This window comes from Aythya ferina, assembly GCF_964211825.1.
Source record: "Aythya ferina genome assembly, chromosome: 3".
NCBI lineage: Eukaryota > Metazoa > Chordata > Aves > Anseriformes > Anatidae > Aythya > Aythya ferina.
This window is the reverse complement of record NC_140298.1, coordinates 118,043,395-118,066,420: the sequence shown is the minus strand read 5'-3', so window position 1 is coordinate 118,066,420 and position 23,026 is coordinate 118,043,395. Positions and strand designations below refer to the sequence as shown.

The following is a 23,026-nucleotide window of genomic DNA, read 5'->3' as shown; positions in this document are numbered from 1 at the left end:
GCAATCCATGGAGTGATCCATCCCTTCCCCAACTTCCTCTACTCCATTTCCCCAGTTTTCCTTCTGAGAAATCACTGGCTGGAATTTAGTTTGACTCTGGATCCTAACTTCCCTCCAACAGTGTCACAGCAACTCCAACCCCAGTGATCAACGGGAAATTTCTTTAAAACCAGCCCCTTTAGCTAGCACACCAGTTAAAAGTCTGCAGTTGAGAATTCAAAAGCTTGTTTGAGAATCTGGACACCCCGTTCATTTGAACTTTAATAAGAATTGATGCTCAAATTCCACCTAAAACAGGGAATTTTGAATGAACTGCCTCCCCAAACCAATAAATTCTACAGAGTGATTGCATGGGAGGAGATACGATGAACACCTCCTACTACACTAAAGCAGAAGTAACATGGAAGGAGTAGAAGTGTTTTGGGTTCTCTGCAGAGCTGAACAGTGTGGCTGGCGTTATTCACCACAGCAGAACAAGGAATGAGTTCAGAGCAGGTAACATAAATCCCAACCTGGAAAACTTCCATGCGAGGAGAAGGAAAAGCTTCAAACAACTTAGTAGGGAGTGAAGAGTAAGATGAAATTGTTATAGAGAAGACAACGATATTTATCCTCTTGTAACAATAGCTACAATACAATAACAACCACTGGAACTCATTGCTGCAAGAGACTCTACCAACAAGCCAGGGGACTTCTTCCTTGCTTGTTTCTAAATCTTGTTTATACAGCTAGCATCAAATATCAGGGCCAGAGAGTGTACTGGGCTGGACATGTTCCTTGGATAATTAGCAGCTTACATCCTGGCCTGTCCCTCTTTGATGTATCACATTATTAATGCTTGATAATAACTAAGAGGCAGGTTTGAGTAATTCCCTATTTTCTTCCAACAAGTGAGCACTAAGCACGTCTTTTCACGATGGGCAATTTCCACACAGTACATAGCGCAAGCCTACCATTAATTTGAAAGAAGTAAGGCAATTCTCCACTAACAACCCATCCAATAGACACGATCGCTCCATGTCTGCTTCTGAGTCTCATTAAAAATTTCCTCAAGTGTCAGTGAGCAAAGCTGCTGATTGAGAGGCTGTGGAGGCACAGATTTCAAACGAGAGGGTTTACTGATGACAAAAAGGCTGACTGCTGGCTATGGCTCTAGCCTAATAACAAGAAGCCATGAGCTCAAGTCCATGCTCCCTCCTAGACTGATGGTATGGCCGTGGCCACATTATTCACGCCAGGTCTATATTAAGACCGTTCTGCTTGGCAAAATTACCCCTGTGCTGTGTGTCAGTCATTTCTGTAAATCTCAACATGTTTTGAGTGTTTAAAACCAAACCGTGCATCTCACAGAACAGAGAGGAGCAATATGATCTGGTGTTCTCAAGCGTGTCTAAACTTCTCTGAGTTATTACCTTAGGAAAAGCACTAAATGGAATTCATAGCAGGCTCGGTCCTCCTTTGCCTAGGCATTACTTGGCTTGGGGTTTGCTATTAGCCAAGCTTTTGAAAGAGTGTTGCTATGTGCCTAGGGCCACTGCCTGCCATCATACAAATTGTTTTTGCAAAGCACCGGTATATATCAGGAATTAAAAATGAAAGGAATTAGCATGTCATTTAGTCCAACACAAGGCAGGGGGGCAGTGTAGGTTTCTCCACTTGCCAGTGTTTAGAAAGCAGCTGGAAGCGAGCCCCCAAACAGATCCTCTCTGTGGCGTTCGATGACGTGCTGTGAAACGTGCAGTACTTACTTCAGACAGCAATTCAGCACTGGAATGCCTAAGGGTATTTAATAGTTTAATAATTTAACAGCATTTAATAGTCACTTAATAGTTTGGGAGCCACAAGGATGTGGATGCACACCGCCTGGTGTCATTTAGCACATTTAAGGGAACCCTTAGGCAAAAATGTAGGAAGCTTAGGGATGGCTCCCTAGAAATGATATTCATGGGTCTAGAGAAAGCTGTTTGTGCATCTCAGGATAAAACGTCCCCAGCTTTGTGGGTTATAACATGTATGATTTGGCCTTGTCAAGCAAAGCCTGTACCTGTAACAGTCACGTTATTCCCTCTGTGCTCTTCATTTTGTCATGAGGAAGCCAATCTGTTATCCACCGCTCGGAGTCTTTTCCTAGATAATTACCTTGATCTACACATGGAGCACTGAGCAATGCCTCAACAGATAAACAATAATTTGGCAAAATCTCATTATCAACAGGCCTCTGGAGAACATAAAATGTCCTAAAAATTAGAGGACACAGTTATCACTCTACAAACATAAAGACCCGTCATGTACAATGGCTTAATTAATCCACCCTTTGACAGCGCATGTTTGGCTTCTCATTTTTGGAAGGGTTTTCACTTAAACCTGCCAGTTCCAGTGCATATTGTGAAGTACAATTTTGAAGCAATGCTTTTGGTAAAACATAGGAGTCGGTGAAACCAAAGATACTGTGGATCAGCAAGAACAGCGTGGAAAGCAGAAATGCAGGGGAAATTAGAAAGCATAGACAACATGGCTACAGAGACTTCTATGCAGAGATCAGGATTTGGGGCTGATTTATTGGTGTGAACGAGATTTTTGGTTACAAGAAAGGTGTGCCCTCCAGCCTGCATTATTCTTGGAAACAGATTATTCATAATTCATTGCATATCCTCCTTGAAATGCATTCAAGCATGTGGAAAGAGCGAGGGCTTCTGGTCAGATCCTACTTCTAACGATGCCCTTGAATCACCTACAGATGATATATATGATGGGCAATGGCAACTACCAGAACAAATCCCTGGACAAGTTGCCCCAGAGGAAAACAAAACAACGCCTGAAAGAGCATTTCATCTCTTAAACCTGCAATGGCTACTCCACATCCTATCTAACAGTTTTGATCTGAGGAACTAAAAGAGCCAGTTTTCTGAGACTGCATGCCCCAAGTGGTTGACTGTCTCACAGGAGCAGGATTTAGCCAAAATTATTTCTCAGTCCCATCTCTTCCTTTCCCAGCCTGCTTCCCACTTACTTCAGTCAGAAATCTACCTGTTCCCAGTAGAGGAAATACCAGATTTCCTTTCTTGATAAGAGAGATAACTCTGAAGGCATAAATGTTTATTTATTGACAGGATGGCTAGAACTTCCCCTCAAACTATGCATTTTGGTGCAGAGTACATCCCCCCACCTTACTCCTCTTTGCTTCACTAAGATGCTAGCTCAGATCATTTCATATAAAATTGCCAGTGACACCACTGAGTGCCACAAGCTTTAACTTTCTTATATCACCTCCCTATTTCAAGATACCAGCAGACAACATGGTGCCTGCTTCAGCTGAGGAGGCAGGAGCTGGGATGACTAAGCTGACTCTGATAACCAGCTCTTAGTTTTACAGACTTTGAAATAAACTGCTTGGACAAAGGGAATATTTGTGGTTGCAGTCTGATAAGAGCAAACATTCGTCCATGTGTACGCCAGATAGCCTTCTGCGGGGGAGGTAGTAAAACAGGCAAGCGTATGTAAGTTATACGCTGAAATAAACACGGTGATTATTTTTGTGTTGAGGGAACACCATCATTCATTCCTCCCCCATGTTCCTAAATTAATCAATGGAAAGAAGAGAAAAAAAATCTTGCATGAATAATGCCACAAAGCTGTGGAATAGGCATATCACCAGAAAAACAACAGCCACACAGGACTGTGTTCCAGAAACCCACTTGCTCTGAGATCTCAGCAAACAGCAAGACCGTGGTTTACTTACCTCAGCATGGGGAAAAGGAGGTTCTGGAAGATATACCTTTGTTTGTTTGTTATGACACAACCTTTACAAGAAAAGGAAAATAAGCCGGGTTAGAAAGCTGCAGAACATCCTGCAGTATCTGCTGCCATCTACTGTTAAAACTTTTCCTGGAGAAAGCCATTTCACGTCTGTGGTATCAGGTGCAAAGTCACTAATTTGTGGTTTTTTTTTTTTTGCTTCCAGTCTTTCTATTTAGAAGACCAACACCTACTGGACATGATGACTTGGTCATAACAAGATCACTTAGAGAAGGTGCAAGGCAGCTGCATGTAATTTTGTACACAGCACGTAACAGAGCCCATTGCTGTGGTAAACAGATTTGTAACTCAGCATCCATGTAATTTCACAGGCAAGACTTTAGCAATTTCTCCAAAGCCAAATCACCCTTGAACAGAAAAATTCCACTTGCCTCATCCCGGTTCTCAGCAATGACTCAATCCTTTAGTTCATTATAATCTAATTTTCCTATGCATTTCATTATTGCAGCTATAATATTGGCAAACTGCCTCTGACCATGGCATAATGCTTACCGTTCCCTGCTATTTTGTATCAATCACTTATTTTTAAAACCGAAATATTGGAAGTTGTTGATTAGCTCTAGCCAGAGTCCTGATTCATCCTATTACAGAAGACAAAAGAAGATTTTTGTCAGAGGTCTGTGTGATGTTACAATTATCTGTAGTGACATTGTCCTGGTGGCTTTTTCTGGGAAACATTGCCCTTCTCATATATTCTTCACTTTATTATAAAACAACGAGCCTCTGTCAAACTAAATTTGATAAAGTCTAAGAGATACTAAGAACAGAAATTTCTTTTAGATGACTAAATGCTGGAATTGGAAGGCTGGAATCCCTTAATTTCAGCACCAGTTCTGATCCCAAATGTCTATGTTACACGTGTTACAATCTCTGCCTCCACTTCTAGCTAAGTAAAACGTTTACCCTATATACAATTATTTGGAGATTAGCTAATGTTGGTACTGGCTTTTGAAAACAAACCTCTAGAGCCAAGCAGAAAATGGTGTCTGAACACTTGGGTGGCTGAATTGTGCCAATTAGACACAGCAGACAAAACAGAAGCTTCACCTGCACACTGCACTCAGAGCTGCCTTACAACCCAACCAGCACACATAACTTTCCTGCTACCCTGACCAGCAATATCGAGCTGAAAAGAATTATTATAGCAAGAACTATGCAGCTACCACTTCAGCCACTACTGAAATGAAATCGCCATGTACGTACAAAAAACCCTAACAGCTTAAATATAAACTTTATGAGTCAACACACACCAGTGAGTACACTGGAATTTGGCCAGAACACCAACGCTTGATTTTCCTGCTCTTGCTAAAAGTAATGTGTTAAAATTCACCATATTTCAAGCTTCTTTATGATTCTCCTGAGGGATGAATTCACCTCAGATTTCCAGGACCTCTCTTTTCGTTCCTGAACTCCAGACTAAAAAGTCTTCCTCTGGTGAAGAAAAAAGGAAAAGCTAACTTATTCTACTTAATAATACAGAGCATCTCTTGTTTGTAAGAATTTAGGAACAATCACAAGTGGTTGGGTTCTCTTTTCCATGGCTCAGAACCACAGACTAATTTAGGTTGGAAAGGACCTGTTGAGATCACGTACTCCAACCCTCTGTTCAAGAATGTTCCACTAGAGCAGGTTGTCCAGGTCTGCATACAGATTTTGGTATTTCCATAGAGATTCTACAACCTCTCAGGGCAATCTGTCCCAGTGTTTGACCACCCACCTTATGGTAAAATGTGTGTTGCTTTTGCTCCAGACTAAAGAGTCCCAGCTCTCTCAGCCTCTACTTATACGAAAGGTCATCTTTTTGATCCCGTGCTGGTCTCATTCCAGTACACCCCTATCTTTTTTTGCACTGGGGAACTAAGAACTAGACACAGTGCACCAGATGTATCCTCGCTGGTGCTGAGCAGAGAAGGATGACCTCTCCTGACTTGTTGGAAATGCTCTGCCTAATGCAGCCCAGGATAGTGCTGGCCTTTTTTGCATTGTGAATGCATTGCTGACTAAGGAAAATTAAGTCTGAAAAATCTGTTTTGCCTATATAGGCAGAACATGGGTATCATTTTGGGGGCATTAAATGAGATTTGCAAAAAGGAATATTTAAAAGTCACTCAGGTCAGGTCCATCATTTAATCACCAATGCAAGTACCAAAAAGCATAGACCATTTGAATTTGCATGTTCTACAGGAAACGATGCTCCCCTAATTACAGAACATCTACTTACACACGCACGCACACCCTTGTGACACAGGAAACGTGCACAACTCTAATGGAGTATAAATCAGAATATGTCAAGTAGACATAACCTGCATATATTTATTTACCATAGTTGAGTGTGTGAATCAAGCCTGATAAAGCAGCTCTTTAACACCTACCATTCAGCAAAGATCTGGGAGAACTCGAGGGAGCTGTTGGCAACGGGAGAGATGAAATAAAAAGGGACATTGGAGAGTCCAGCAGAGTCAATATACTGATACAGGCACTCCAGCAGATCATATATTACTCCAGAGGGGTAACAGGGAACCAGCACATTCCCTCCGTTCCGGACAGTCATAGCTAAGAGAGAGAGAGAAAAATCAATTAACGGGGTTCATATTTAAACTTTTTAATTGAGTTCCTTTAATCCAAACATAAGGGATAGAAAGAAGCTGCTGGACGAGTTGGCAGACCATGTTATGCATATGAATTGGGGGGATCACTTCTGATCATTAAATACATTTATTTACTGCCTTCTCCTGGCTTAGCAGAGTTATTTTACTCCGTAAGCTGGGGGGCACACAACGGACTGAGCACACGCAAAATTCCTGACACGAGAGGGCGATCTTGCACTGGCACACGAAGATAAATGTCCACAGGGACACAAAACACCCAACCCTCAAAATAAAAGCCTCTTCCATCTATCAGCTGTCCACGAGAGGTGAAGGACGACAGTTCACAGGTCTCAGCTGAAAGCCCTGTACATGGTAAGCTGTTCCGTACACGATGTTTTCAGGATGCTGGATGAATGGCTGAAGATACAGTTATTTCAAACAGCTCTCAAAGGTAGAGGTCGGGGGGGGGAATGTTTCTCCTTTTTAAAAGCTCTACATATTTCTATGCCCTTTCAACATAACGAGAACAACTTAAAACCTCAACGAGCTGTAGACAGCATGGGACCCAAGGAAAAAAAAAAAAGAGGAAAAGAAAAAAGAAAAATAGGTTTACTCTGAAATCAAGACAGATCCGAGTGCAACAGCAAAAGCAAGCACAACAGCAAGCATTTTGTTCTTTTTGGCAGGATGAATTACAAAAATGCTGTACCTTATGGGAAAGAGGAAATACTTTGTCCAGCTCACTAAGCAGTGGCTGCCTCACTAAGATTTCATCTGTGGTCGTGGGGTAAAACCATCTACTGCTGTTAATTGCAGTGCAGCAGCAGTAACATTACGCATCAAGGCATTACACAAAAAGCTGTGAAAGAGCCTGAAAACGCATACATCAAATCCTGCCATAATCACTTCCTTGACTGCAGTTTATTGATAAGCTTTGATAGGGTACAGATCTAGAACATTACAGGGTCTTTCTGCACCACCTAAATGTTCAAAGAAGATTTTTATGGCTGAATGTTTCAAGGCTTTATGGAGTCTAGGGAAATGCACTGACTCCATGGTGGGATTTCTCACATGCATTTAGGTGCTTAACTCCTTTTAGGAGTCAGTACCTATTAGATGCAGCTCTCAACAACAAACAGTGGTGAAAAACACCTTCTGTGTCAGAGCTGTATTATACAACACTAACAGCAGCGTAGTGGGTTTATTGCTTAGGTTTTCTCCAGGTCACATACAAACTCTACCATCAAAATATCTGTGAATAAGGATAGCAATACTTGATGTTTTTTTAGAACTTGAGATGTTACAAGAAATCCCAGCAATGTGTTATATTATCCCTCTTACATGTGCAAGCCTAACCTATCCCATCTGTAAACAGGATGTGAAGAGAGGAATGAGGAGATTAAGGACGATATTTTCAAAAACCATCTGGGGGCTGGAAGTTAAGCCTCTGGCTCCAGGAGCAGAATTTATGTTGCTTTGTTGTACACCCAAAAATTCCACAAAGTGGAAAGATAAGTACCTACATCCACAGCAGCATGAATACTGCATGGACAGATGCAGAGGATGCAGAGTACATTAGTAAGCAGTGGAAAATCCTAAGGAAAGGCACATCTGCACCTCTGCCTATGTCCTGAATGAGGATACTGGCTCAAATAGCGAGATGTGTGTCTCCTGGGAAAATTGGGGTTTCATTCTTAAGCCTTAGAGTTTGAATTTGTAGCTCTCCCTTCCCTGCAGCCATTGGTTTGCTATGGGCGCCTCAAGAATTTTTGATTGAAAACCAGACGTTCAAGATGGTGGGTGAGGCCTTTATGCAGACACCAACTTGGATTTCAGTTCCCAGGAAAACTAGAGAGCTGGTTAGCAATAATTAATATAAAATTACTGTCCAGTGAGAGGAATACTCTTCCATCTGCACACCAGGCCACAGACCCAGGCTTGCTGGCACCTTAAATTTCATGTTCCTGGCTGCACAGTGATGCACCTTTCAGCCTGGCCTAGGCCTCAGGACAGGAAAAGTTAGCAACACAGCTATCGCAACCCTGCCAAGACTGTGTGTGTCGACTTTTGGGCTTAGAACACACTATTCAGTTCTTTGGTGCAAGTTTATTTGTCTTTGCTGACCACAGAGTGATCTAAACAGTCAGGCACTAATTCCTGGTGGTGCTCTGAGGTGGTTTCATAAAGGGATGAGGATTGCCTCCCAGCCTCTCCAAACCATGGATGAAAACCTGTACAAGCATATTGCTTTCCATGCAAGTGGCAGGTTCAATCTGGCTCTCTTGTACAACTTTCTACAGTTGTCATTAAGAAGACCCATACATTTGAAAGCTGTTCAAAGCCCAATTTATCTCTGTGACCGATGGCTGCACTCTCTTGAAAAAAGTTGCATAATAATCTTGGCATTTCAAATTTAGTCTCCTTCAGTAGCTCCATAACAAGTTGTTCAATTTACAACTCACAATGAGACTCTTGCCTTCCCAACAGCTGCCACCACAAGGTCAAGTTGGCACCTAAAAAGCAAACTGTGCTCTTTTCTGCTTTATATAAACATGTGCACGCGCACAGAGAGGCACGACCGCACGCAAAATATCACAAAACTGTCCCTACAGATAGTCTGGCAATTTTGCTGATGATGCCCAAAGCAATGTAAAAATACAACTGCTTTCCTCAAGCTGCAGAGTGCTGGTGCTGCAGTGCTGTACCAAAAAAAAAAAGGGGGTTTGGGCTAAATGGAGACGAATTTGGAGACACAACAAAGTATGGTTTCAGTGGAGCACACACGATGTAGAGAGCAAATCACACATGTGACTTGGTAATAATGGGAATCAGCGTCCACAACTATACATGCTGGGATGAAAACAGAGATCAAGGTGAAATTTTCACACTTTGAATTCTGTGCTTAACAACGCTTACTCACAAACATGCCGTTACCCTATGATACACATTTTTGGTAAATTTGCAGTGTCTGCCTCTACCAAGTGTAGTTTGAGCTTCTTGTGAAGTCCCCTGACCGTTTTGGAAATAGGGAAATATATGAAAGCTATTGTGCTCAGCTTGCCTCCAATATTGCTTTTCATAGTAACCGAATGGTTTTTGGACTTTACACATTTGCAAGAAAACGGATTCACTATTTTCTTCTCCTGATGTTGGGGTAGATGTGTAAATACTACTGATAAGAGACAGTCCTACCACTGCATTGTTGATAAAATGATTTGCTTTTTCCAAGTCAATGCATTTTTTTTGGCAAATACCACTCAAATTCCAGCTTCTTACGGTGGTATCATTTTATGCAGGTATCTTCCTTCCCTGTTTCATAGTTTTCTTAATTTCTCTGAGTTTCTCTTTTTCAAGATAGAAGCTGGCTTGAAGACCTGCAAAACTCTCAAAATAGTTCAGAATGTTTCTGTAAACCAGGACGACTTGTGCAGATAAACACCCACCTGTATCTACATATGTAACACATTTATTTATACACATTCATCTTTTGGATTTTGCTTTGGCCCAAGCTACAGCCTTAAGACATTGTTTAATATTTTAAAAGCATTTTAATTAACAACAGCCTCGCTATTGTTTACTTAGCAAACAGCTGTTGCAGTTTAAGACAACAGTGACCACCAAACTGCTTGCATTTGGTGGATAACTTGCAGCAGAGTTGGCAGCAGGGCAACATGCACCACTCCTCAGCCTCTCCAGAAAAAAGGCTGACACCACAGCTCAGACCTGCTTCCTTGGTGGTTTAAGTAAGATAAGATGATAGAAATGATCATGTTACCATCAGCCAGGGGGACAGTAAACCCCATAAGGGTCCAGAAAGGGACAGAGAAGGGCAGTAGATTTGGATCTAGCATAACAAGGTCACCAAAGCTCGTCTGCCAGCTTGTAATAAAAATAGCAATTCATGAAAACAATGAAAACACAGCCTGTAACACACACACACACAAACACAGGCATCACTTAGGGAAGGAAGTCACAGGTGTTAAGAATTTACAGTTTCAAGGAGAGGTTGAACAAGTTCCTGGAAGAGAAATCCACTGAGCATTATTAACTATGCAAAAACCACGTCTGATTCAGGAAATTCCTGAAATAAAAATAGTTGAAGGCTATGAGATTACGAGGGGAAAGTATCATATCATCTCACCCTATTCTTCTGTTCTTCTCTAGACATCTGCTCGTGGTCTCTGCTGGAGCCAGGATGTTGGCAAACAGAATCTTTGGTATATCCCAAGATCATTATTTTCATAAAATGCCAAAACACACCCTATTAATAAGTATTTATATCACAAGGAGTCACCCTGACCCTGTAATTCACCTCTTCAGATAAACAAACCGCATGTATTATCACCTTGTACTTAGGACCTATGACCTGTATTTGAACTGACACATGTCCTAAAGAGAGATATCTGATTTTGATTTAGAGATGGTGGGTGACAGAGCAATCTACCACATCCCTTGCATTATTTCCCTTCCACTACTGTGGCAACTCCATACTGGGATTGTGAGTTAGTACACAGATAGTCAGCACCTGTGAATATGCAAAAAAGGATTTAAAAATTGAAGAAGGAAAGTATTGTGTTTTTTTTTTTTCTTCTCCAAGAGTAGATTCATAGGTAAGAAGTAAGACTAAGAATTATTTGCACTTGAGTCTGTTCTCATCTTTATCTTGCAAACCTTGGGTAAGACACCTAAATACTGTACCTCCAATTCCTCCCAGGTGAGCAATGGGGTCCAGAGCACTTGCTTATAGTGAAGATTCCCAATTTAGACTTCTAATGTCTTTTAATAACCTTTGTAACAATCCTCCTATCCTGAGGTTTTCAGTCTTCTTTGTAAAAGAATAGTTAAAAATAAACAGGAGATGTCTGACAAAAAGAACAGGCAATATACCAAGACAGACCTGAGAAAGTGGTTTGATGATAGAAAGCTGAGAGTACAGAAGAACTGAGGTGGAGGAAGGGGAGAAAAGGAGAGAACAGTACTGGATGTGACATTCCAAACAGGCTGGAAAATGCTGCCATTCACACTGCTATCACAGCTTTGCAATTATCAGCTTTTCCAGCTGTGAAAGCGTCTGATTAGGTTTTATATTTCTGGGGACTATAAATATATCTCAATATATTTTTTTTTTTAAACAGAGATTGTGCTGTTTGCTTTTGGTATATTTAAAAATCAGGTGTAAGAAGGGAAGCAGATGTGCTTGTTTTCAAAACTGAAAATCACAAAAAAGCATAAAAGATTTTACACTGGCTTATATACAGGAAGGAAATAGTAATATTTCAGATGGGAACAATCTCCAAAACCCAGGCAACACATAGCCTGTTGGCAGCTAAGTGACATACTTAGCAAACCAAGAGCAGCAGATGATTAAATCTTGTAATACCTGTTCCATTCCAAAACATTTTAGGTACAACTTGTGGCTTTCTAAGCACTTACTGTATTAATGACATCAGGAGCACATCGTAAAATCTAAACAGCTAGTTTTATGCCAGGAGCTATAGCTGGACAACTTATTCAGTTCCAGGAATCTCAGAATTATTTCCCACCCAAAGCAATGAATAAGATGATAAAATACGCAGAAGATTTCTTCCAACGACCTACCCAGGTTGCTGCAGAACTCTCCTACCATGCCATCTGGGTTAGCAGTGGGGATTTGTGTAAGACCCGTCAGGATGAGCACATCACTATTTTTAAGAGAAGCCTGGTCCATGGGCTGAAACAGAGTACAGTGAGATAAAATGAGTAACATGGGAGTCATAACACAGGTTTCTCTGCTCTGCACCAAGAAATACAGTGATCAAGGAGAATGAATGGAACACGTTAAACCAAACGTCCCTCTATCTGTGGAAATGCAACTGGAGTTAATAAAAACAACCATTTCCTTGCATATTTACAGCATAAAGCAAGCAATGGAACTGTAATTGGATGTAACAAAGTGGTATTCTCCATAGACTAATCATTTCATGGCCTTAGGAGCTGAACAATTGAAAAGACAACCATTTCTTGCAGTCAGGAAGGGTTTAATGCTTGTGTTCCTATCTTGGCTGCACTAGTTTCCAACCAGCCTTCACAAATCCTGGTGTCAGCGTTGATTTTCAGCTCTCATTGTCTTGTCGGGGGCAGCACCATTCCCCCCAGTTTTACCATTTAGTGGATTCTCTTTGAAAGAGGTGAGATCGGCAAAAGACTTTGGGCTTGAAGCTCTCAATTTTGTGTATGACACTCAATTTTGCACATGGCTCTCCCTTGATGGTGAAGGCTGCTTTTCTGCCTGCAGTATTACAACCACGATTTTAAAGTTCTCATTAAAACTGTTTGGTGCAGACTTTTTCCAGAAGTCATCTCTGGTGAAGTGGGAAATGACTACTGCTGGCAGAAATAAGAAACTGTTTTAGTTTCCTTAATTTGATATATTTTGTCTATATTTTTGTCTTATCTAAGAAATAGTTACTTATCTAATGTAGCTGTAATATCATGCCAAACATACAAGTATCATCTTAAAAGCCAGTAGCTGAAAACAGGTTAAAAATCAGATGCAACTACACACAAAAAAACAACAACACAGTGTTCCCAATGCAACACCAGAGCTAAACTGATAGAGAAAACGTGTCTTGCTTTACCAATCTCCCCTTGTGAACCTGACTAGCGCTACGCCTTTATCCTGTATCTTTCTTTGAAGGCTGTGCTAGAGGCTAAGCTGTATCAAAGTGAAATAGATGGCTTCAGAGGGTTATGACCTCTGATCCACTGGGTCTGCAGTGCATGTAGTGCTGAGAGCCTCCAGTCGTAGGTACAACCCTAGGTTGTGTGGTTAGTGCTGAGGATAGTTATCACGAGGATCATCTTCACGAGGTCTGCTTCCTGGGGGACAGAGGAGGTGACACCTGCACAGTCCATCCTGTGGCTCGCAGGTGGAGCAGAGGGACTGATGACTTCATGGTCCAAGGCAATAGCGTGGCATCTTGGCTGCTGGCAGGCTGCATAATGTTGAAGCAAACATCGCTTCTGCTTTGACTGTGCATAACAGCTCACATATTTTTTACTGAGGTTGATCATTCAACTTACTTTATACTGGCACCTTATTAAAGCAGGATGGAAAATGCACATTCATGTCTTTCCCGTAGCAAACATACAGTAGAATCCAGAAATTATACTTAAGTGTGACCTGATATTAAATACATGCATTTTTGATACTCAAAATCCAGCATAATCCAATCTTGAAGAGACAAAATCTACTTCTCCCTCTGCAGACATAAAACAGCTATGGTAAAAAGTTAACTTTAAGCCTTGCTCTGGGCTGGACTGCGCTTCCCACAGCTACTGTTCAAGCGAACAGAGGGAAACTGCAGCCAATTGCACAGTATTTTATGGTAATTTTACTCTCAATAGACTCTCTTTGGTCTCACCAACTGGGAAAGGTTTCTACCTTTCTACCAGAGGAGAACTGATGAACAGATTTTTTCTGCTGAACTCAGAAGATGAGCACACGGTTAGTTCCCTTGCTCACAGTCCCTCAGCGCCATTCTTGATTAGCTGAGAAAGACCTTGCACTCTCAGACGTGCAGGGGAATTTCATACCAATTCCAACAGAAGTTTACACGGTGTATCACCTTGTAGGACCAGACTTGCTACATGAGATTTATCGCAATCTTTGACTCTCCATAGCGTGTCCATGAAAATGAAATGCCAATAATGCAATAAAAAATAATATCGAATCTGTCTGTGATAATGTACGTAACGATTATGCCATATTAGATACACATAATTTCAGCTGCTATTGCACTGAGAGGGCTCGCATCGATTTTTGTGGGTTAATGTAAAGAATACGTCTTAAAAGGCTTTTAGTGACATGCCTGAACCTGTGCTGTCAACTGCTGTTCTCCACTTTGGTGCCAACAGGCAATGGTGTCAATTCTAGCCTCATCAGAGGATGAGGCAAAACTTTCAATAGAGACCATCTGCCAGAACACAGAAGTAGAGAACAATTAAAAGTAGAGAACAATTAACGGTGCCAGACCTAACTCTCAAACAAATCTTTTTCAAAGCTCTTCAGTTACTTTCAGCCTTGCTGAATCCTTCTCTTGCACTTCCTACCAAGACCAATTGAGGATTTCACAAGATATTCATGGTGCCGTGTCAAAGATTGACCGAAAAGCCAGCGTTCACTGCATCTACTTTCAGCTGTCTGTAGGATGTCCCACATCCTGGGAGGTGTCTAAGCTGCCCAAACTAACTGCTTCACTTTCTATCTGTTCTTAATACCCAGGGACTGACTGCAGATGTGACAACTCTGCTGATGATAAACGTAACCTCTATGTAACTTGAAAATTCAAGAAAACTTTAAGTCACAGTTTACACCAAAGAAACAATCCTGCTCTCTTCCCATGGCTGCTAATTCCCCCCTGTGCTGCCACCACCAACGCGCCAGCACTTAAATCCCAGTGCTGGCAGAAAGGAGGACATGGAGGAAGGATAGTGGGATCAGGGGAAATTTGAGTTGGGTGAGACGAACCTCATCTTGCTTCCACACTGAGAAAAGGAAATGCTCTCCAAGCTGTTATTGTGTATATTAGACAAGATGCAAGAAGAAGCAGCATTCTTCCAGTAGTAAGTCCAAATAATCCGTGTCTTCTCATCCTAAGCAAACTGCTGATGAGAGCCTAGTCACCTGACACTCATTTTTAATAATGGAGGGAGTTCCAGAAGGCTGGAAAAGTGCTAAGATTACACTGTTATTCAAAAAACTCAGGATATGTTTTTACATATTTTAAAACTATCTTATCTTAAAATAACACCACCAACAAGAAAATGCAATGTCTGACACTGGAGTTTCATTATGACTGCTCACTCACCACAATGGTATGGAGAAACAGGTCAGACAAACAACTCTTCACTCCCCCCGAAAAAAAATGCTTGTTTGTTGAAGACAATTTAGGCTTTGTACCAATCGAGATACTGTTATCACTATATACTATCTGTCCAACACATTAAAGAGCTCTTTGGTAGGTCTCAAAACCCACTAGTTACTACAGAATCACCATGTAGTGCTTGTAGTGGTGTTCACAGGGATTAGCACTAGGTCAAAATCTATCCTTTGTCTTCAACAGCCATCTGGAAGCAAATATAAGACAAAGATGGTATCTGATAGGCAAATGATACCTGATAACATTTGCGATGTGGTGAATAACAAGAAAAGGGCAACCTGAATGCATTCTTAACTACCTGCTATTGCTATTCCTCCAAATTATGCCTTAGGATAACATAATGCAGAGTGCAATGGACTGTATGATAAAAATGAGGACTTCAGTGACCATCTGGGACAAGAAACAACAGCAGCAGCATGAATTGTCCAGCCTTCATCTCCTGTTAGCAGAGTAGGTTCTTAGGGATTCTGGTAGGCTTGTAGTACCATTTCCTGCACACATTAAAGCTGAAACTGCCCTGCCTAACTGCTACCATTTCTCCTGCAGGTTGCAGTGAGTGGAATCTGCTGCCCACGGGCTGTGCTCTTACCAGGCAGATCATTCACACCCATTCCCTGCCACAGCAGGGTCATTTCCTTAAACCAGGGATTTTACCAGCAGTGCAGATGAATGTTCACTTTTGGAAAATAATGACATATGATCAGACTAATTTGATAAAACTGAATCACCATTTCATGTCAAGGAACAGAAAACACTGTTACCAAACCACTTCCTATAGTACAAAGTTTCTCCTCCCTGAAACATTATATTCATGTCTTGTCAAATACTGTTGCTGCTTCTTCACTAGGTCTCGAAACAGTATAGCCCAGGCCAGTCTGAGGCAGATGAGAAAACAGGATCTGGAGACTCTGATACAGTGCATGCAGCTAAGTACAGCCATACTATTAAGGATATTAAGGATGGTTTATCTACTGTAGTTTTTCAGCTCCTGAGATCAAGCTTTTAAATGAAGGATGCTCAGAAGCAATACTCTTTAGCAGATATTCACCTTGGGGGAAATTACTTACTGATCATGAACCTGACACATTTTCTAAATTATTTTTAAATACCTCCTGCTAATATTGCTTTCAACTATTTTGACAACTTCTGAAGCACAGAGTACTGCAAACTTCAAGACATTCTTTGCACTAAGAATTTATGGATCTAGAGAGAATTAATTTACTGGAAATTACATCTACAGCACTATAAAGACTTTGCCCTTAGCAGAGCAGGGTGGAAATGTTGGCAGCCAGTTAGCTATCATTTCTCCCAAGGAAGGATGTTTCAGAAGTGATATAGAAGCAGTCTGCGAACTGTCTGTAAAGACTCTTTAGTGAAATATGGATTTTTTAAAAAGTCACTAATGGTCTATTGTTTAACTCTGTTGAAATTTTCCTATTTAATGCGAGAGAGAATTTCACAGGTGGTGAGTAGGTTAACACCGAGTCATCAATAACAAAGAATTTTGATTGTCCTTCCTTAGCAACTATTGATACCTGTCCACTTACCAGGGTGTTACGTCTTCTCAACGCCTATTCAGAGTCTAACCAGCTGCTAACAGAAGTATGTTTGACAGTTTCTACCTGATCTCACCTGGGTGAGCCTCTATTTTTATTTATTTATTTATTTTTTTGAGCAAAGACGATTCTCCCTATAGAAGACTAACAAAAATGGCTGTACCTGAGGGTGTGTTGTAAGCAGAGAAGATCCTGAAACGTAGGAAACCTTTTCGTAGTGCGACTGGATAATCCAATTGGAACTTCCAAGAGCGTAGCCTGAGCTGAGAGGGGTGACCTGTACAGCACCAAACAACTCCTGAAACACACAGCAAGAGATGTTAATTTGAGAGAGCCCCTGAGGAAAGTCAGAACGGGTCATTTTATCATCAGTAATATTTAAAAATTTGTTCTGCATTTCAAGGCCTGTATGAAGATGGAGTTTGCCTTATGTCTGCTGTTTGTATTTCCTCAGGTCTAACAGGACACATGCTCTGAGAAAAAATTCCTGAGGTTTGGCCTTCATCAAGACTCTCTTCCGTGTTAATCCTCTGATGTCTAACTGACTTCACACAGCATCATAATTCTCGCTGGACAAGTGAACTGTGGTCTAACTGGGGAAGCTTGTAGGAGCTTTACATCCTTGAGGATTATACCCCTTTAGGCAACATTTAATGTTACTGGCCAGCAGGAAAGAAGGAAGGGCAAGTAATTCTGTACTAATAAAAAACTCATTTTGGGTCACACATTTTGCTGTAGAAAATGTAAAATTAAAGACAAACATGATCACTTTCTGATTGTACTTACCACTTACCAACTTTATTTCTTTAAAAATGCTATCTACAGGTGATTTAGAAACAACTCCCTGCAAACTCCATTCAAATTTCAGTTTCAGCTCTGAGCATAAACAACCTGCCAGTTTTCTCCTTTTCAGATGTCACTGGAGAGTGTATTGCTTTATCTGTACACAGCAATGGGTTATTCTTGTTTTGAGAAAGGAAAATAAGCATCCGTGTACACTTCACTAATGTGCTCTACTTTCTGGTTACTGAATAATAGAACAAGTATCGGATTCATGCAATACTAATGATTTTTCTACTATCCCAATATATATATTTGGATGCCTCTCAAAACAAAACAGGGTCACTATTCTTCTATTCCTCAGAGTTTGTAAACCAAAGCTCTATATTCTGCCGACACGCAGACTTGTAAAATGGATACCAAACCATTCTTGATGTTGCCATGCTTTGGGTTAGCTGACTAATTAGGCTCTGATTATTTTATAAGTTTGCTTTGGGAAGAGATAAAGTATGCTCTAAAAACGTCTCCTTTATTCCAGTAACTGTGAAAGAATGATTGGTTCAAAGGTCCAGATCTGAAATGAAGTGAGATGCATCCACACCATGAGGGCAGTCAAAAAGGAGCAGTAACTATCCACCAACACTGAGGAAGTCTAAATACCCTCAACCTGCCTGGTTGTTAGACCAAGCTGCAGCTGTTCCTTAGATATGATACTTAGGTATCTCAGATTACTGAATTGTTGGTTCCCTTCATTCTAGAAACTACACCAGTTTATAGTTAATGGCATTTGAGACAACAAACCTTAGCTGGGAACCTTCGGAAAGGAGCATCTGAAGTTCAGGTTGAACCATTAGGTTTTGTTTACAACCCCTAATTTGCTATATAAAAGAAAGTGGAGGAGGCTGAAGCACTCAAAAGATTCCCAGAAGTGAGATACAGCAACTCAGGAGGGGATGTGGGTTACAGACAGAGAGGATACATTCATTTGGTACATCCTCCCAGCTCTCAATGGGCCAGCCGGCAATTCTAAATTCACAGGTACGCCTTAAAATTGGCCTCCCCTGAGGATGAGGAGAAACAAATGGATACTCCCTGATTTTCAACAAACAACCACCCTTCCTGGGAGGCAGACTGAGGTACATGCAATACAATCTCGCTTTGCTTTCCCAGGTTAGGGTGGCTAGATCTTACACAGGATCTAGAAGGAAAATAGAAAAGGAAGGGAATTTGTCAGTCAATTCCAGGGGAAATAGTTGTTGCTATTGACCTGAGGAAAGCTTTGCAGATACTCACAATTTTCTGGGAATACCCCACCAGCTGGATCTTGCTGAGCGCAGCGTTCACCTCTGGCATGGTGTAGCACTTCCTCCACATAGACACCTCCACTGCATCCTTCAGGGGGGCTGGCAGCAACCTGCAAAGATTGACAGGATCTGGGTGTTTTCAGAACATCCTGATGGACTGCCAGCTTTTATTCCCATTTCTATTCTCCCGATATTAGTTTTTTTTTTTTTTTCTTCTTCTTTTATTTTAAATATGCCTGGTGCTTCAAAGCAAGGAGCAAGGCCTTTTGCCTGTTCAGAAGCAGAATCAGATTTTGCCTCACCCTGAAGTCTGCTCTCCTTCTGCTTTTTGTTGTTGTTCCTACCCAGCCTTTCCTTCAAAGTAGCTCTGATGAAGGTGCTATAGCAACTCCTGGGGTATTTTTGCCACCGATGAAAGATGCTGGCTGATCTGACACGTCAACATGAAATGCATTGCTCAAATTGGTAGACACGGCTGGGACCTTGGTTCAGTTTCTATTTTGCACATCCCAGCTCTAAAACTAAGAATTTGACAACAAACGCAAGCTGCAAGCTTGTGATTCAAATACTGGTACCAGATCATGAGCAAATGTGCCCTCTGCTCTCAGTTTTGTAACTGCTGTCTTACAAGATCCTGGGACTTCCACTTCTTCGCCTTCAGCTCCGATACCCTGCCTGCCCTCGGAGTGCACTGCCAAGGAGACATTCGCTGACACTGCAGAGCACTCTGCGATCCCCTACACGGAAGTATTTAAGATGTTTTACACCAAAGAAAAAAGAAAAATCCATCCATTCTGCTCTCCACAGACGCTGCAAGTTAGCTGGGCAGTGCTGTCAGGGGAAGAAGTGAACCGTAATGTCACAGGCTGCAAGAGAGATGGCTAACTTCTGGGAAATAAATCTGCCTGAGCAACATGAACTGAGGCAGGAAGCAGCACAGCTGCCAAATGCATAAGAAGAATAGGATTTTTTTTTTTTTGTATATTAAACCAACGCTAAATCAAAGGCTAATTCAAACCAATTTCAAAAGATTTATGGAAATTGGTCAAGTTTCTTTGATCAGTTTGTTTAAAGGAATTTAATTTATTGTTATATCTACTAGGTCAGTGAACTCCTCCATAATTTAAGATACTGAAGAAAGGATTAAGACCAGCTCTTGCCAAGAGTGCTGTACAGGTCTAGCGTGATAACTGTAATTCCAACACACGCTGGCTGAAAGCATACTGTGCTTAAGGAAACAAACAAAGCCTTCAAGGTCTTTTTTGGGAAGTCATAAGCAACAAAAGGCCAAACAATGTGGATAGTTGTCCACCACTGCACTGAAGCAAATTGCCTGTAAAAGCCTTTAACCTACCATAAGAAGCATTTACTGTTGGATGCTTTTGGGAGCTCCTCTTCTGGGAAGGAGAGAATGTATCTCCAGGTAATGGAGGAAAGTGGGGAATTGTCCTTGGTGACAGGAGTAAGTTCCTATTAGCCCGGACTCTGTGGCTATGTTGTAAATATACTTGGATTCTTAGCGGAGACCAGTGGGTTTCATTCTTTGCTGGCTCCTCAGATGTGCCCCAGCTGGCATTCAACCTCTCACCTGAACTTTTAAAATCTATACAGGTAATCATTGGAGGATATTTTAAAGTCTGGAATGAATCTACTAACACTGTGGCAACATCTACCTGTGGATCACCTCGTAACAACCAGATGCATGTGGGCAGAGGCAGGGACAGCCATAAGCAGGAAGGTATCACGAAGACACAGGAGATCCAGTGGTTAGTATAAAAAAATTCACAATTGAGAAACTCAAGGGCTTGTATTCTTAACTGGGCACCTGCAGAGACAGTTGCTTCTGTTCAATGCAAAGGTTAATGTTTAGTATATTATAGTGTAATACGTTCTTGTCTGAAGGGAAGGGAGGGTGTTGGCACTGAAATAGATTAGAAGACCGGCCCCTCTTGTCCCCTACCTTGTCTCAGGAAACACTCTGTTTCAGCCACTCGATAGGAAGATATAAGAAACAATCAAACAGGTAGTCACCAAAGTGTCTTTCATTAGGCAAACTTCCTCTTTAGCCCCCTTGAATCCTAATCAGCCTGAAAAATATCCTGTCTGAGCATCTACAGAGCTTCCATGAAACTGCACATTTAAAATAAAAACCAATGGCAATAAAACTCGCTAAGCAATTAGTTCAGACTGGATCTGATAATGGAAAAACATAAGCCACTATAATGAACTTATTACGTTTTATACAGTATTTGCATTTAAAATGCTTCAATGCTTTATCTAATGAGATGATGATACTTTTGTGTTTTATACCAACTATTCAGAGTAAAACTAGCTGAACTGTAAAGCAGAAATGGTGATTGATCAGCCTGAAAAATTAAAGTTAGACTCGGAAGTAATAAGTATTCTGTTCTAGTAACAGCCAAGTATTTAAAAAAATTACACCAAGGATTGCATTTTCTTAAATAATGGATGTCAGTCTAACCCTGTGTGTGCTATTAGCCAGGTGTTAATTTGTGGATGTTTGCTCACATGCCGTAATAATCAGTTCCATTCACGCTTGCATGACACTTGTCACCAGGAATCTCAAAATACTTTGCAAACATTAATTAAGTCCCTGTATAGCCTGCATGGAGGATAGGAGCTCCATTTTACAGAGGTGTAAGGAAGTGAAGGGGGAAACTCAGAGCATAGGTGGGGCACAATTGTGAATGGAATTTGGATTTGTCCTTTTTCCAGCTCACAGACAACACTGGTTCATTCCAGCCTCAAGACTGAGTTTAGTATAGGTAGTGTTGGACTTGATGATCCTTGTGGTCCCTTAAAACTTAGGATAATCAATGATTCTATAACTTATGTTACCAAACAGCTGCATATAAGACAGAAAAATATATTTTAAATAGAGCAACAAGAAGACTCCAGCCTTCGGTATCAATTGAATCAGAACAAAGATCACCTGTCTGAGTTCACCTCTGGAATAGTCAACGGCATGCAAAGTGCTCGACAGCACTTTTTCTAAAATACGACCACCAAGAAAGTGACATTAAATGAGCTCTAAGATATATGATCCTCCTTTATACCATGCATACAAAACACAGGCACTCGTGTGACAAGAATAATGGCTCCAGTCCTCCCTCGTCACATCACTGTGAGCTTCAGGAGTGGTTTCAGTCAGGCCCGCAGACTCCAAAATTAAAAAAAACTATTCTGATGAGAGTATATATCAGCCAGCACAAAATCATGAACAAATTTATTATCTTTGGTTTTGCTTTACATCTACGTGTCAGTTGTCTTCTTCAGAAAAGACAGTTCCTGTGCTGAGAGAAGACTGTTCCTATGCTCAGCAGGGGAGTATAATATATAGCTAAACATATTTGGATTTTTGATTTCTTTGCTTTGCGATACTGAAAAATGGCAACACGATATTTATAACTTATTAAATAATTCATTTTTAACATTTAACTTTTAAGTCAAGCCACATTAAGAAGTACGAATAGCAAATGGGAGATCAATTAAAATGCACAAAACAGTTGTTAAAAATAACTTTCTTTAACCAGTCCTATCTTTAAAATGTGCTACCAATGGAACTGTCTCTTCTGTAGAACATGATGTGCCCCTAAAGTTGTCTGTACTTCCAAGGAGAGCATTATCTGTAATTAGTAAACCATAAGGAAAATTTTTGTATTACACAAGGTTCAGAAATTTTAGAGGTAGAAGATCTCACTTCTGAGCACCTTGTTTTTATGTATAGATGGAATAACAGAGAGGGAGTTTCCAACTAAGCTTTTTTTTCTTCAGCCTTCAATTTGCTTCTAAGCTTTAAACCAAAGTGGAAAAAAAATCCTCCAAACTCTCTGTTGCTCAAGCATAAAAGAGGCTGCACTCCTGGGAAGAAGGGTAGCACCACACTGTGGTTGGCTCCCAGTGGCTTCCAACAGCTTTGTGTCTAGAGTTTCTTAGCTTTTCAGTAAACAGAAATGTAAATATAATTCTATATTAAAAGTATTTGAATACAATATAATTAAGTTTAAATAGCTCGCTAATTTCATCAACTTTTTAGGATG

General features: G+C 40.9%; 1 protein-coding gene across 3 annotated transcripts in view; it reads right to left on the bottom strand.

Annotated features, from left to right (window-relative positions):
* Positions 1 to 23,026, bottom strand: part of INTS9 (integrator complex subunit 9) — a 65,272-nt gene that overhangs the window by 25,791 nt on the left and 16,455 nt on the right. For all 3 annotated transcript variants that reach the window (XM_084514268.1, XM_084514267.1, XM_084514269.1), the window contains exons 7-11: positions 18,955 to 19,075; positions 17,045 to 17,179; positions 12,003 to 12,114; positions 6,189 to 6,369; positions 3,740 to 3,800 (exon numbers count right to left, since the gene is read on the bottom strand). In XM_084514268.1, the coding sequence (XP_084370394.1) occupies positions 3,740 to 3,800; positions 6,189 to 6,369; positions 12,003 to 12,114; positions 17,045 to 17,179; positions 18,955 to 19,075 (610 nt within the window). The remainder of the gene's footprint in view (positions 1 to 3,739; positions 3,801 to 6,188; positions 6,370 to 12,002; positions 12,115 to 17,044; positions 17,180 to 18,954; positions 19,076 to 23,026) is intronic.